The sequence below is a fragment of the Lagopus muta genome, chromosome 4 (genome assembly GCF_023343835.1).
Source record: "Lagopus muta isolate bLagMut1 chromosome 4, bLagMut1 primary, whole genome shotgun sequence".
Classification (NCBI taxonomy): domain Eukaryota; kingdom Metazoa; phylum Chordata; class Aves; order Galliformes; family Phasianidae; genus Lagopus; species Lagopus muta.
In genome coordinates this window covers 6,334,457-6,349,719 of record NC_064436.1, presented here as the reverse complement: position 1 = coordinate 6,349,719, position 15,263 = coordinate 6,334,457, and the positions used below count along the sequence as shown (strand labels likewise).

Genomic DNA, 15,263 nt, shown 5'->3' with positions numbered 1-15,263 from the left:
CCCATACGATAAAAAGCAAACAGATCAATCTAGGCATTCAAGTAAGTATCCTGGCATGCTGTTCCTCTAGATAACAGTGATTTGTTACAAAAGACAGCCAATTCTACAAATAAAATGCAAAGCCTTGCCTTAGACACTGTTCAGGGTTTCACCTATAATTACTATGTATGTTTTCAAAAAGATCATCTGAAGAAATATTAACATCAATCTCTAGGCAAACAGTTCAGAAGCAGGTGTTCATCAACCATGTGCAGAACAATTGCAGTCCCTGCTAGAATCCAAAGCCAAGTCCTTGATGTCTCTTTCCCTACTTTCCCTCAGAACCAGGTGCCACTCAAAACAAAAAAAAAAAAAAACCAGGAGGAAAAATAAAGCAGTGCAGACCTTGTTACGCCTTCATCAGGGACTATATGGCTTGCAGTCTCAGAATGCTTGAATACCGATATTCTAAACTAACAGCATCATCAGTGAGTCACTGACTGCACTGCTTATGTGCAGGAGAAAGAAAGAAAACATATCAGAACTACTCTGACAATACATGAAAACCCTGAGTGATGTTAACTTAGTGGCCTGCGTTAAGGGCTGTGTAAAACTAACCTGAAGAACATATTTCAAACAGTTATCTGTACGTATATATATATATACACACAATCTGTTTGCTTTGATATTTCACAGCGGCACTTTGTGAAAATATACACAGCCACTGAACTTCAATTTCTGTACGTGACCAAGAACACTGGAAGACAGTGATGAATGTTTTGTATTTCTTATGTCTAAGGCCCTTGCAATAAAACTCTCCAATCTAATCTAAGGCATGGTCATTTTCAGGAACATATCAATCTCCAAACCAAATATCATGATGCTTATACATCATGTTGAAATGGAGGCCTTGCATGGATGACTGCCAAGACCATTCTGACAGAGAGGACAGAGAGATGTGAAAAACAAACAACTTTTCTCAGTTTACCATTAAACCAGAGCCTGGTAGTTTTGAAACTGATGTTTTTATGCTTGCTTCTGTATATAAGCTTATTTATACAATGTGTGGCATGCAGCAAAATGGGGTGTCTATCTTGAACTATAGTTATGATAAGCAACTACTGAAGCCTGGTCATGCAATTTCATTTCCTTGCTATTTTCTCATACAAAACTTCCTCTCATTTTGACTGTAGCGTTCAGCCAGAGTTCCTTTATAAAAACTGAGCTGAACACATGTAAGCCCAATATCTTTGTAGGATTCACCAGCACCATAACTAATGGCTGCATTTAAACCCACTTCATGTCGTCAGATAGATTCACATCATACTTGATGTAAATCAATTATCTTGGTTTACTTGACGAGGCAGCATTTGAATTTCCTGACTGCCAATTGTCTGATGAAAGTAAAGTCCAAGAGTCCTATCTTCAAAAAATACCTTCATCATGCTACTTTCCAGAACAGTTATGTTTCCATGGCAGCAAGAGATATACAGACTAAGAAATTGTCACAAAAATAGCATGGAATTATATAACTTAATTCCATAAAAATGAAAAACTAAGGAGCTCACAGCTTTGAGAAAAAGATATGCTTACTCAAATTTTCTCACCTATCATTGACAACATAACACAGATATTGGAACCGTCAATTATGTTGCTAACTAAAAACGAAAGCTTAAAACAAGTTTTCAGTACTGGGGAAAAAATCCATTATAATAACATGAGAACCTAGAAAGATATTTCAACAAGAAGTTTCAAGAACAAACTGGAATATGAAAGAAGCTCTTCATGCATTTATTTAGGAAAAGCAGTGAAAGCAAGAGTGGGAAAAAAAAAAGAAAGTGATGCATGAAAATCATTACTGGCAGAAAGAGAAGAGATACAGAAATCATTAAGTATTAAAAAATGAAAATTGCACATGATCTCGAAAAGGCCAGGAAGTTAGTTACACAGACTTCTCTCTTAAATTACCACCAGTTTAATAGAGAGCAACTTCAAGAGTTGAATCCAAGAGCAGCTCTTTCTGAAAAGAGAAGATCATGCCAGATAACCAAAGGTGGGAGGAGCAAACTACGTCACATTTCTGCATCTGCTGCCAACCTTAACATCACCACTTCCACCTGAACCAAGCACATTCCTCCATCCTTGTTCCCTGGCTCTGTTTATTCGTTCCATCTGAAGGAAAAAAACAATAAAGGAAAACATAATTCAAGGAATCGCTTTAAGTAAAACATTAAGATTTGCTATTAACGTATTTTAAACATATTTTACCCTTTCTTTTTCCAATCTTCTTACTTCCTCTGCCTTCAGTAAACTGATCTGCAATGCATAAGGATAAAACATATTTAGTAACTGGGAAACTTAACTACTGCCATCTCCTAGGCAACACAACACATGTCACTAGAATTACTATGGGTGTTGAAAGAAAAAATTAAAAGGGCGTCCCAAGTATCTTGTCTACCTGATCTCTCTGGCGTTTTTCTTTTTCAGGCAATTCTAACCTTTTCTTTTTTGAAGGTTCCTGAAAAATAAGCATATCATTTAGTATTTATTGCTCAGCCATTGTTCTGCGAAGCATCTATCAAGATTGGTTAGTATTCCACTTGCTGGTTATGTCCAAGAAGACAAAAAGCACTGCTAGATAATGACTGGGAAAAAAAGATAAGGAGGAAAGGTTCGAAGGTTTCATTCTGCCATTCTTAAAAGTCCAAATTCTTAAGTTTTGGACTCAGCTTTTGCTTAGATTGAAAATTAGCGCGAGATTTCATGCTACCTCAAACATTTTCCTCCTTTCTTCTCCTGGAATAATTTTCTTCTTTGGAGTTGGATAGGCCTAGATAAAAGGTGAAACTTAAAATTAGGATAGCACAAAGCTAGAACAACAGAAAAACTAGAAAAATCCTAAACCCACATCTTGGCATGTGCAAAATTGGGTTTAAAATAATTCATTAGTTGGGAGGTTGTAAATACTAGCATACTTGTTCACCCACTGCAAAGAGCTCCATTTTGAAGGCTGAAGATAATAATTTAAGATCTCCTCGACTCAAATTTCCTTCTCTGGCAGAAACATTATAATATTTTCATCGTCTTTGACGGTCCTAAGATATTAAGATTGTTTCTTATTGGGATAACAAATTTATTAGGTTATCCTTAGGCGTTGTCTTGTTACCCACAGAAGATGGGAACAATGCCACACTATCCAACACAACAGTTATACACAATAAGCCTTTTTTTCCTGACTCGACAAGAACAGTTTGCTTTATAAGATTTTTTTCTGACAAGCTAAATTTATATCAGATTAGTACTTTTCAAGTATCTCAAACAACTGATTTAAGTCTCTAAAAGGCTTCTATGCAATTCAAAATTCAACTACTGTGCATTCATGTAATAACACTAAACAAGCAATGAAGCTGCATGTTCCATTTGAAATCCATGTGTGACCTGCATAGCTAGCCTGGAACAACAACCAGGAGGATAAAACTTGTATTATGCTGTAGCCATTATCTCTAGCCTATATCTTACCCCTTGCTACTATGTACACTCCACACAAAGGATTATCTTTAAGTTGCAGTACAAGATTTTTTCCTCAGTCTTCACCCTGCCATAACAAGGACTTTAAGACACTGTACAAGTTGCTTCAGCGCTGGTTGGTGAAACTGATTATAAACAGCAACAGAATAGCATGTGATTGCACAACCAGGCTTCAAATGGGAAAAGCATCATGACCTCATAAGGACACAAGTTTTTGTGTTTGCTTACTCCTGCTCTCTTTTTCCAGCTGCACATGATAAACAAACAAAGCCTGTGGGGATCACTGGTACAAGTTAAAAAGATTCAGAGGTTACAGAAAGATTAGGGAAACACTATCTCGTGGCTCATTTTCTGTCCATCTATCAGATACGACACCAAGTTTTGTAGACAGTAATCTCAGTGTTATATTTCCCCAAATGCTAAGAGAAACAAACAAGCAAATCACTTGTTCAGAAGACAATTTGAATTATGTTGCAGGCTTAGAGTAGAAAATGCTGATGTGGGAGCTCCCTGGTTACTAGTTGCTTGTAATGTGCCTAACTGGTTGTATCATGAAGTATCTGCCAGTCATTCAGTAATTAAGGAATACACATAGACAGTATCACGTAATAGGGAGAGTGGAGAAAGATGACTGGAAAAAAGAAGATCAGTAGTACTGTAAAAAAAACCCCATTTTTCATTAGCTCACGGAATTAAGTCTGGCAAACTCTTTTCCAATTACATAATTTCTCTGGTTGACAACGCTTTATAAAGTTACCAGTAAGCCTACTTAAGTTTGAAAACTGGAGATAGTTTTCGAACACTGCAGAAATATGCCAGGATTCTTATGCTGCACCAATGCTGTTGGTCTATCTAACCAGCTACCAGCATTTCCAAGACTGGTCAACAACAGAGAAGCTGAACACGTATGCAAAGCAGACCTAACTCACTTGTGGAATTAGAAAGCAAGCCTAAAGTAGCAGCCTCCAGAATGAACAAAAGAAAAAAATCAGTAACAGTGCAAGACGAGCACTTAGAATGCTATTTCCTCTCTAGATGCTTTGTTCATCTAAGTGACATTCTGAAAAGTAACACATAACATTCTCATACAATTCAAATACAAGCATTTGCAAAATAGTTCAATTCAAGTAACTTAGTTACCTGCCTAAGTTTAATCAATGACTTTTTCTCATGATGCTTTTTGGGTGCGTCATAACACTTCTTCATCGCTAAAGGCACTCCGTATTTTGCAGCAGGTTTGGTAATTTTCTGAGCTGGTGCAATTGAAGCCGAGATTTGTCCTTGAGCTGGTCTTTTAGCTTAACAAGAAGAGACTGTTTTACAGCTATGTCCAGGCCAGTCAGTACACTGTATATCCCTTTCCCTACGTACTGGAACAGCAGATTCAGAGGAGAACAGATAAACTAACATTTCATTCACGGGAGCTGCTTGTATAAATGAAATATATCCAGGTATCCAAAACAGCTCTTCTAATTAATATGTTTCATAACAAACAGCAGAACACAATCCCTGAGCTTTTCACTTTCCCCACTTAGCTTCACACTGGAAAATTGAAACTTACTCAAGCTGCTAGATTTCTTTTTTTTTTTTTTTTACCCAGTTGCTATGAACAGAGGGAACAGTTTTCCCAACATAATCAAGAGGCACTGCACTGCAACCAGCAAAACTCAGCTCAGCACAAGATGAGTTTTAAAACAACCGCACTTTCAGTGACCTCTAGGCATATCATTTCTCTTGAGAAGATCCTGAAAATAAGCCAATTACATCTTATGAATTTGTTTGTGTGTAAGGAGGGTTCTCTTAACTCCAGAAGTAGCAGAACAGCGATGAAGGACATAAAAACACTATCAAATAATTTCAAGAAAGCAAAAGAAACAAATCTAAGAAAAAAAGTGTAAACCAACTGCTGTAGGAAAACATGACAAGACTGTTGTGAGAAAGTAAGCTGCAATCTAATATGCCACCAATAGCAAAAAATCTCTGGCTCTGGGCTGAAGTCGGGGTGTAACCTTGGAGTCCCCAAAAAAACCTCAAAGCCTCCCACTTATAATAAGGTCTGGGATTTCTCATTACCCAGGTGTCAGTAATAAGGCCAAAAAAAAAGTACAATAACAACATGTTTCTACTATCTGCAGTTCCCACTGTCTTAAATTTTACAAGCACAACATAGTGCAACAGGAAAAAGGAAACCTACAATGTTACAAAAGCTCAAGGACTCCATCACCATGGTTTGTTCCCTGTGAACATCCAGCTCCCCACTGAGGAAAACAAAAAGAAAACAACATACTAAACTGCTTCCCTGTCTTTTCTCTGCACAAAATTTCTACTATCAATTATAAGAGCATACCAAAACCAACACAAGAACATACATAGGCAAATTATCTTGCTGGATTCTTAAGTTAAAGCATTTCATACATACATACTTACCTGGCGCAGCATGCGGTCCAAGCTTGTGAAATGTTTTGTGACTGAATTCTTCTGCAATAAGCTATATATAAAAAAAAAAAAAAAAAAAAAAGAGTTCAACTGTTAGCCAAGAATACTTATGCTCAAAGTTAGAAACAACTCATTTTCTACAAATTCTGTATACCTCTTCCAGTTAAATTTCTATCTATTGCTATTCACTAAAACCATACGTGAACAGTAAGTTCATTACTAAACTATGTATTCACTGTAACATCACTAGCATTGGAATGAAGGTGGATTTGTTACTTTGAAACATTTTCGGTGCAGAAGCACAGAATCATTTGAGATGGACGAGACCCTTGAACACCAGCTGGTCCCCCCTGCAATGAACAGTGATACCTACAGCTACATCAGGTGCTCAGAACCTGATCCAGCCTGATCCTGAAGGTCTCCAGGGATGGGGCTTCCACCACTGCTCTGGCAACCTGTGCCAGTGCCTCATCACTTGTGTTGTAAAAAAATCTCTTCCTAATATCCAAGTCTAAACCTCCCCTTTCCATTCACCCTTGATTTATCACAACAGACCCTGACAAAGAGCCTGCCCTCTTCCTTCTTTTAGCATCCTTTTAAATATCGAAAGGCTGCTATCAGGTCTCCCTGGAGCCTTCTTTTCTCCAAACAAAATGAATCGTTAATTGAAGATAGAAATATTAATAAAATCATTTTAATTAACTACTTAGTCTGCTTTTCAGGTTGCATGTTACCCAAACTATGACCTAACTAAGAAACTAGAATAAAGTTGAAGTGTTCATCACTGTGAGTTTTATGAACAGTCTGTTCTAGATTATGGTACAGTTCTCACATTTCTCTTCACTCTCTCAGATAGCCTGTGTCAAAGCACAGTCCTTTACAAACGTCTGCAGATTTCAACGTCTCTATGCTTTCCAAGATGGGAAGACATATATGAGATACATATATACATAGCTTATCTGGGAATAACATACATGGGGTTCAGTCACACACAAAAGGTTAGCATAAAGAAGCTTTAGCAAACAGCCTTACTGAAATAAATACATTGACTATAGACAAAACATTTAAACATAAATAGATTATCCTCACACATCATCTTGAATACTGCATGGAGTTCTGAATCCCTTATCTCAAAAATCAAGTAGAAGAGATGGAATAGTTTCTAAGAAGAGCAGTAAGAATAATTAACAGCATACAATATCTTCAGTACAAAGAATAAGTTAGCTCTTCAGCCTGTAAAAAGATGTCATGCAGTGTAACAGAGGTCTAGAATACTACATGGGATTATGCAAAGAAACACAAAAGAGCAGAAATGATAATCCCAATATAAAAAGCATAGAACACAACCAAGGACAAGGAGGAAGGTTTAGAATAAGCAATATCAAAGCTGTGTATGAAATGTGTACCTGCTCTGTCACAGGTAGCAGACTTGTGACTATGAAAATTAAGAAAGAACTTCTATAAACATGGAAGACTGATTTTCCAGCAGTTAAGAGCAGCATTTCAGCAACAGCTGTAATGTTTTGCAGGTGACAGAACCACAAAGGATCTCTTCAGCTCAGACCAGGGAAAGCAGAGGACAACAGCACATGTATACACCAGTTAGCAACACACTTACTAAGAACCATTTCTTGGTCATTTCTTTCTCTGTCTTAAAAGATCTTTTAAATCTGAACACATCAGTGATTCAGCTGTCAAAACTGTGTGCAAATATTTGGATTCAATTTCAGAAAATACTGACATTATCAGGTAGCAGTCTATCACCAGTTACACTGTTCCAACTAATCACAAACAGAAGTTTCGTTCTAGCTGCTGTGAGTCTGATCAAGCCTTTAATTTTTTACAAGACAGATTTTCTACTATTTTTACAAGTGTGCTGTGAAGACTTCTGACTCTGGCCTTTCACTAGAACTTTAGTATGAACTATCATTAGTTGAAAGTCTATTCCACATACAAATGGAATTCCAATTACATACGGCCTTCTACCAAAACTTCTTTATGTTACAATGACTCCGTCAGAATTACTTATATTTAATGAGGTCTTCTTTTGCATCAATTCTCTACATGTCCTTTCTCTTCCTGTACTTACCTCATACATCAGTGCTCGTTGTTCTTCATCTCTTTTGATTAGATTTAAATTAAAATAGCTCGAATAGTTGTCAAAATACCAATAGATGCAAAAAAAATAATGAATAATTTCTTCTATGTTACGTATAGAAGAAATTCAAACATCACGTTTACTTCGCAGTATCTCACAAAACAAGCTTGCAGGCCATTCCAAATTGCAAACAACAAAAGGATTGAAGAAATGCTAATAAAGATTTGATGCTGAAGATATTGACAGTGCCACTTCATGAGAGAGGTGCATATATAATGAAATGGACATCTGATGCAAAATTCTTCCCCGTATACCAAGACACACAAAATAATACTCTTAAGATAATGTCAACTTAAATTTGTTTGAAGCCTTCAAATACTTCAGTAAGTTAAGATTGCGTTCATTTTATTTTTTTGTAATTCATAGTAACAACTCTTTCTTCTCTCAACTGAAAGAGTTCACATAAAAGCTTTAGGAAATACCATTATTCCACCTTCTCATACTCTATACTGACACTGGAATAAACAATGGTTCTAAGATGTCTTAGCCAAATTTAATTAAAACCAACTGCATACCTGTGGCGTGAGAAATTTTTCAACCCGTTTGGCTATGAAGTTTTTCTCCAATATGGAGTTTACTGATGGTCTATCCCTAGGATTCCTTTTAAATAACTGTGACAGTAGATTACGTAGGTCATAGGAATAATGCATAGAAACCGGAGGAAAAGATCCAGAGATGATCTTCAGTACCAAGTTCTTCATGTTACCAGCTTCAAACTGTATCATGTAAGAAAACCAGACAGTTACAACACGTTACTGCTTGCCTACATGTAAAGCTGTTTAAGAGGTGAGGGGAAATAAGAAAAAAAAAAGCAGTCAAACAAAAAAGCCCACAGCTGCTTCTGCCTGGGCACATCCAAGTCAGTTTCCAAGGTCATCAACAGTTTTCATCAACAGTTGAAAATAATTTGTTGCCAAGTACACCACTTTTACATTAATGTATTGCACTACAGCTACTTCATACCATATTTATATATACCTCACAAGCAAATATTTATTGTCCCCCATATGTAGATTAATAGTGATACACAATTATAATTGTCTAACTGTATCTGCTCCATCTTCCCTCATCTCCTGAACCTTCCCACCTTCAGCTCTCTTTAGAACAGGGCATTTGACATGGAAGAATGTAAAGCATTCACAGTTGTTCAGTGTGAAATCCAAAGGAATGTTTAGACTAGCTTGAGCTCAGCAGGCAGCATGCACCATTTCAACTCCTTAGAACTGTTAAAAGAGAACAGCATGGATCACCCAGCTTACAGAAAACAAATTGCTATCAACCCTCAGAGAAGCAACTTCTCCATCAACACTGCTGCCTCAGAAAAGACTACGTAACAATCCATTGCACAAGCTTGCATGTTACCTTTATGCCCTAACCTTTATTTTCCCCCTCAAAGTGATGCGTTATAATCTTACTTCTTTCTGTAAAAATAGTCATTTCTTTTTGTCGACTTGGTTTATTGAAAATTTTTTTTCCTTCCCATCACGACTGATAAACAAACAAATTTTTTAAAAAAAAAGCAACTTCTTCAGAGTTTCTTCCTAAAAACTATGAGTGTTCCAAATGGAAGCATACAAATCCACCTACACAAAAGCTGACAGTTTAAATTTAGGCCTTCTTAGTTACAATGAAAATATCAAGCCTTCAGAAAGAAAAAAGCACTGCTTGTTAACACACCCAACATCTTCTCAGCTACCTCAACCTCACTGAATATCTACCTTACAAGCAGAAAAAACCAAACCAAAACAATAAAAGAGATAAGCAGGAATCAAAACACAGCAACTGTTTGCAAGTATAAGAAAAGGAAACTAAGATGCTGAAGGTAATTTTAAATGGTCACCATGAAAGCCCTGAATCAACAGAAATACAGCTGCAAAACAGCAGGAAGCCTTTCAAAGAAGCAAGAAGTTTCTACTCACCGCGTGTTTAAGCGTGCACATTTCATAGAGAACACAACCAAGGGCCCAGATATCACTAGAACAAAAAGAACACAATCTTGAGTTTGTTGTGGGATTAACACTGCCAAGTAACTTATTTACCAACACTTAACCTTTGAAAAAGAAATGGGATATTTAGAATAAATCACAGCCTCCCATGAACGTACATCCTCTACTCCTCAAAGCACAAAACCTCATCAACCAACCAACCACTAACAATCCAAACCGAGGCCAACCTGAAAAAACAGACAGGGTTTTTTTTTCCACTTCAGATTTTATACTTTTTCATTTGCACCACTGAGATCAGAGAAACCAGACAAACTCTGCATAAAGGTCTATTTTCTTTAACTGTACGTATTTACTTGTGATCTCTGAAATGTAGAAAAAGCAACCCACTACTCTACATGGCAAATACAATTCTAAGATTCAACTAAACAAACTGTTTGACACTTGGGTTACATTACCCACACTAGAGGACTGCAGAATTTATTTTGAATACAACTGGACAAAAAAATCCCATGTAAAAGAAACGAACAGACAAGGGAATATAATCATTTTTATCTTTTTAGCAAACAGTAACAAAAATGAACCCATTTTAAAAGCTTAATGTAGAGTAAGACTCATCAGATACTGAACACTTGCATTACATTAGGGATAGCGTTACCATACAGGACCTACTTGCCAAGGTAATAAATGTAGAAGCAAACTACCTGAAAGATGACTACCCGTGCATGTGCTTAAAAGCAATCCAATTACTGCCTTCATATTTCTTTCTTAATGTGGTTTCACATTCATAAATTATGACAGCAATGTGTACACAGGCAAAAGCAGAGTCATAATAAAGATGACAGCTTAGATTTAGAAGCCAAAGCACTACAGTGAAGTCATCTCCACATCATGCTGCTTCGCATCACACAAATCTACTCAGGTCCTGCCTGAAGCAGGTGAGGCTGTCTTTTCAGGTGAGAGATGAACTATCATCATCATACGAATAGAAGAGCTCTGTATTTCTAAAGGACTCTCTTCTCCTTAGCACAGATATTAAGTAAATATTAGTACCTTTTATTGTTGTAAGGCCTGTTCTGGCATATCTCAGGTGATAGATAGTATGGTGTTCCTATGCAAGTGCGAGCCAGTTCCACAGTGCTAAGGAAAAAGTAAGGGTGAGCGTTAACTCACATGAAACGCACCGATTACATTATCTTAAATCAAAGCAATTTAGGTGATCTCAAAGAAATCAGCATTAAAAAAAAGAATTACCTGTTCAAAACTCTGGCGATTCCAAAATCTCCCAGCTGTATTGTTCCATCTTTGGTTAAAAATATGTTCTTGGCATAGAAATTTTAAGAAGTCTGTTAATCAGAACATTCGTACAATTGCACACTTTGTTCTCAGCATGTTTTAAAAACAATGTTTTCTACCATTCAATTACACTGCAGTCCCTGGCATTAGTGACTGTAAAACTCCAGACTTATTCTCATCCTGCTTTACCATAACTATAGAAAACACTGCTGAACAGTCTAAAATACAATTACTTGTGGAGATAGAAGTCTATGCCAGTAACACTGAAATAGCTTTTTTTCTGTTAGTAAAAATACCATTTAAACCACCTCTGTACAATTCTGAAGAAAAAAAAAAGCATTGCCAGTACTAAAATAATTTTACATTGTGTGAAAAGATTATTTTCAATTACTTGCCAACTTCCACCACCAAGATCCAGATGTAATCGCTTAGGAAGTGAATTTGCTTTTCAATTAAGATTGCCTACGTACCTGTGACTTGATGTCGCGATGTAAGATCTTTCTGTCATGTATATGTTTCAGTGCTAAACAGATTTGTACAAACCAATCCAGAATCTACGTACGAAAGAGAAAAGGTAACATCAGCAACTTGATTTATCTACAAGTTTCTCCAGCCGTATTACTGAAGACATTATCAGATCAGTTCTATAAGATTTTTACCCTCTTTCCTACCCTTTTTACTCACGAGCCCGTTTCCATTTATGTCACACTACCATTAAGGCCTTAGCAGTACTGGCACCATCATATAGAAACGTGTGGTAGCCAAGTTAGATGCTAAGCCTCAAGTTATTACTTTATTACATATAGTACAGCAATCAAAATGCATACCACACAAACTATAATGGCAAAAAATGCTCCGAACGAGGAACTTACATCTTAAAGATTCTACTTTTGCTCTAACCAGTGCAAGCATGTTTTATGCATTTTACCTTAAAAACAGTACAAATCAGATTTCACTGAGAAAAAGCAACAAACAAACAAACAAAGCATTAACCTTCACATTTTCTGGTAATCTGTAAACATCATAACACACAAAGGGTCTAGCAGCAGAATTTTTTTCATGTGAACAGTGCTTTCATGTACCCAACTTACAAGCACATAAATGTCAAAATCACAGTACAATCTAAGGTACTTTTTTCTACTTTCCCATTTTAAATTCTTCTTGTAAGTGAGTCCAAAGCAGCAAATGCAAAGTTCTACAACTTACACCTAAGAAGTTTCATGATTACCCTACTCTAAATTGCACCAGCAGATCTAGACCTAACACTTACAAGCCTTTCCAACCAGAGGTAAACTGAGTTTGAGGTGTTCAAACTGGCTGCAGATAATAAAACACAGAGCAAGAAATAAAAAACAAATAACCTGTAAGCAAGGAGACATCAAATACAACCAATAACCTGAATCCCACATGATCTATTTTCACCTAGTTGAAACCGATCTGCGCATTTATATCTTCTGTGTTACTGTACGAGTGACTTCTTAACATGTGTGATGAAGTAAGAAAGTCTGCTGGTGTACTTCCAATACTGAAAAAATACTTTGGAACTATGCAGCCCTTGTACTGCTAGATTATGCTGTTTTACATTGTCAACTTACATTGTTACGTCACTTTATAAACTAATGACAAATTCTTACAAATTGAGGTCAGTATTAAAATACAAAAATCCTATGCTATAATATCTTGTAGGTTTAAAAGCTACATAAAAAACAATGCCATGGCCAAGGCAACGACCAGCACAGTTTGGAAACTTTCTAAATAGGTTAAGAAACAGTACCCACCTAACTGAAGCAACATTAGAACTAATGCAGAAAAGAAATCACGCATCAAAACACTACAGCAGCAATTTGCTGATTACCTGATCCTCAGAGAATAAGACTCCTTTCTGGGCATTTATTTTTTTGAAGAGATCTCCTCCTTCACAGTAATCCATCACTATGTACAGACAACCATTTTCTGCAAAATAAAACTAAATATTACAAGCAAAGGAAAAGGAAAATTACCCATCTTTAATGGAACTTCTACTGCCAAGGTTTGTCTTCTTCCTGCAACTCTTATAATAAAGAAACACATTTTTCTTTTTATAATACATTCTGATTTACAATGAAATTCAAGATGTCACCTTACGACTATGATAAGACAATTGTCAAACATGTTTGCTGATGCAAAGATCCCAAAGAAACTCTGCCCTGAAAACAGAGAACTGCAAATTTAATTCAGTTAATTGCTTCCATCTTCCTAACTCTTTCAGCAGCTTTACCTGGATAAGGTATCACATATATGAACTGGCAATCACCAGCTCTCATCTCACAGACATGAATGTGATTTCAAAGATCGACGTCTGGTAATAAAACTTCCAGCTGACAACGATGATGAAAACAGGCAAAGTCTCAGCTTTGCATGAAATCTGGGGAAGCTTTCAAAAATCCCATGCAAGTTGTCACTACGAGAGTTTAACACATATAATACATCTGATAGTAATATAATAATCTGATAAAAAGCTATGGCTGTGTTCCCAAAGCAATCTTTGCCACCTACTACTGAACCAATTGCAAGGCAGGAACACATAGCAAGTTACAGCACATCAATGAAAGTCTTAATATTTCATGAATATAAACTCAAATATGTCACTAAAACTCAAGACCTGCACTACTCACAGATCAGATACCATTTAGAGAAGAATGTATGCATCACGTGCTGCTCAAAAGAAAATTCATTAAGTAGGTATAACTATTAAACTCCAAGTAGAGTCACATATGTCTCACACAGAACGCCTCGAAAATTTAGACTTAAAACACTGAAGTGGGAATTTTAAGCTTACAAATGTTTGTATCTTGGTCAAGATTTCTGATGTGAGTTATTTTTACAGACGATCCTAGGAGTCTGGATTCCTTGCAGACCTGGTGTTGAAACAGATCTGTTTCAGAAACCAAATTAACTTATCGTTCCAAGTCAATGTGCTTCAGCAAGAAAGAAGCAATATGAACTACAGTGAACTGCACACTACACAACCTACCTCGTAAAAAGCAAAAACAATCAAATAAAATCAGTCCTAAAGAGCAGGCCTCTAATATACAGAGCAAAGAAATACAGATTTACAAATCAGAAGACCTTGGTTTTGCTCTTTATGACACGATTCTCACTTAATGTCCAGAAAAAAATTAAAATCCCAAGATCAAAAGGCTTTGTAAAATCAGCTGGAAGGAACAAAAGGATACCAGAGCAGTGCACTTAAGCAGCATTTCAAATAATATTCAGGGCTTCTTAAAAAACAGGATTATCACTCTAAATGATAAACTCTCACAATCTTTTACCTGTTCTTCTTATTCCCCACAACAGTCACTGTGAAAATAAGGTAGAATTAAACTTCTCCTTCCTTTACAGCTTATGAAGTAATCACCACTATTCTTCTACCCATGAAAGTTATGATATGATTATAACTACTGTTGACTAGAGAGCGAGCTAATGAGGTAACACCACTTGTGCCAGTCCATCAGTAACCAACTTCAGACCACGTGCATTTCTAACACACATGCATCCAATAAGCTACGCACATGTGTTCAAGGAAATTTATCCTCAAGAAAACAAAAAAAAAGCACAATTCTTTTGTATAATGAAAGAATATTAGGATGTTATAGTCACAAAATAAACAAGAGAGTTAGGCAAAGCAGACTATGATAACAAAAGAGAATCAATAGAAGGCTTACCCCTATCCTGGGCTCACTCACAAAATACCAGCACAGCAGATCTCCAGAAGAGATCCTTCCCCACTGGTAGCCAGCTCTTAAATACGTCTAGGAAGGGTGCAGGCAGGTTCAACCCATTCCTGCAGCACAGCTGAATTGCCTTCAGCTGTGCTTCTCTGGCTGACTCACGGCTCACCTCAGGTGATCAACCAGAGGTTCAGGCCTGACTCAGCAGTGCCC

General features: G+C 36.7%; 1 protein-coding gene across 16 annotated transcripts in view; it reads right to left on the bottom strand.

Annotated features, from left to right (window-relative positions):
* NEK1 (NIMA related kinase 1) overlaps positions 1 to 15,263 on the bottom strand; it is a 53,102-nt gene that overhangs the window by 28,681 nt on the left and 9,158 nt on the right. For 14 of the 16 annotated variants that reach the window (XR_007376345.1, XR_007376342.1, XR_007376340.1 and 11 more), the window contains 12 exons: positions 13,196 to 13,293; positions 11,811 to 11,894; positions 11,299 to 11,366; positions 11,098 to 11,184; positions 10,021 to 10,075; positions 8,617 to 8,817; positions 5,935 to 5,995; positions 4,648 to 4,805; positions 2,750 to 2,809; positions 2,438 to 2,497; positions 2,248 to 2,295; positions 2,077 to 2,151 (listed from right to left, as the gene is read on the bottom strand). Coding sequence is in view for 10 of the 16 variants with exons in the window: in XM_048941901.1 (XP_048797858.1) it covers positions 2,077 to 2,151; positions 2,248 to 2,295; positions 2,438 to 2,497; positions 2,750 to 2,809; positions 4,648 to 4,805; positions 5,935 to 5,995; positions 8,617 to 8,817; positions 10,021 to 10,075; positions 11,098 to 11,184; positions 11,299 to 11,366; positions 11,811 to 11,894; positions 13,196 to 13,293 (1,055 nt within the window). In the remaining 6 variants the exon portion in view is untranslated. Of the gene's footprint in view, positions 1 to 2,076; positions 2,152 to 2,247; positions 2,296 to 2,437; positions 2,498 to 2,749; positions 2,810 to 4,647; positions 4,806 to 5,934; positions 5,996 to 8,616; positions 8,818 to 10,020; positions 10,076 to 11,097; positions 11,185 to 11,298; positions 11,367 to 11,810; positions 11,895 to 13,195; positions 13,294 to 15,044; positions 15,133 to 15,263 lie in introns of those variants that run through there. The other 2 variants (XM_048941908.1, XM_048941903.1) reach the window with 2 other exon arrangements.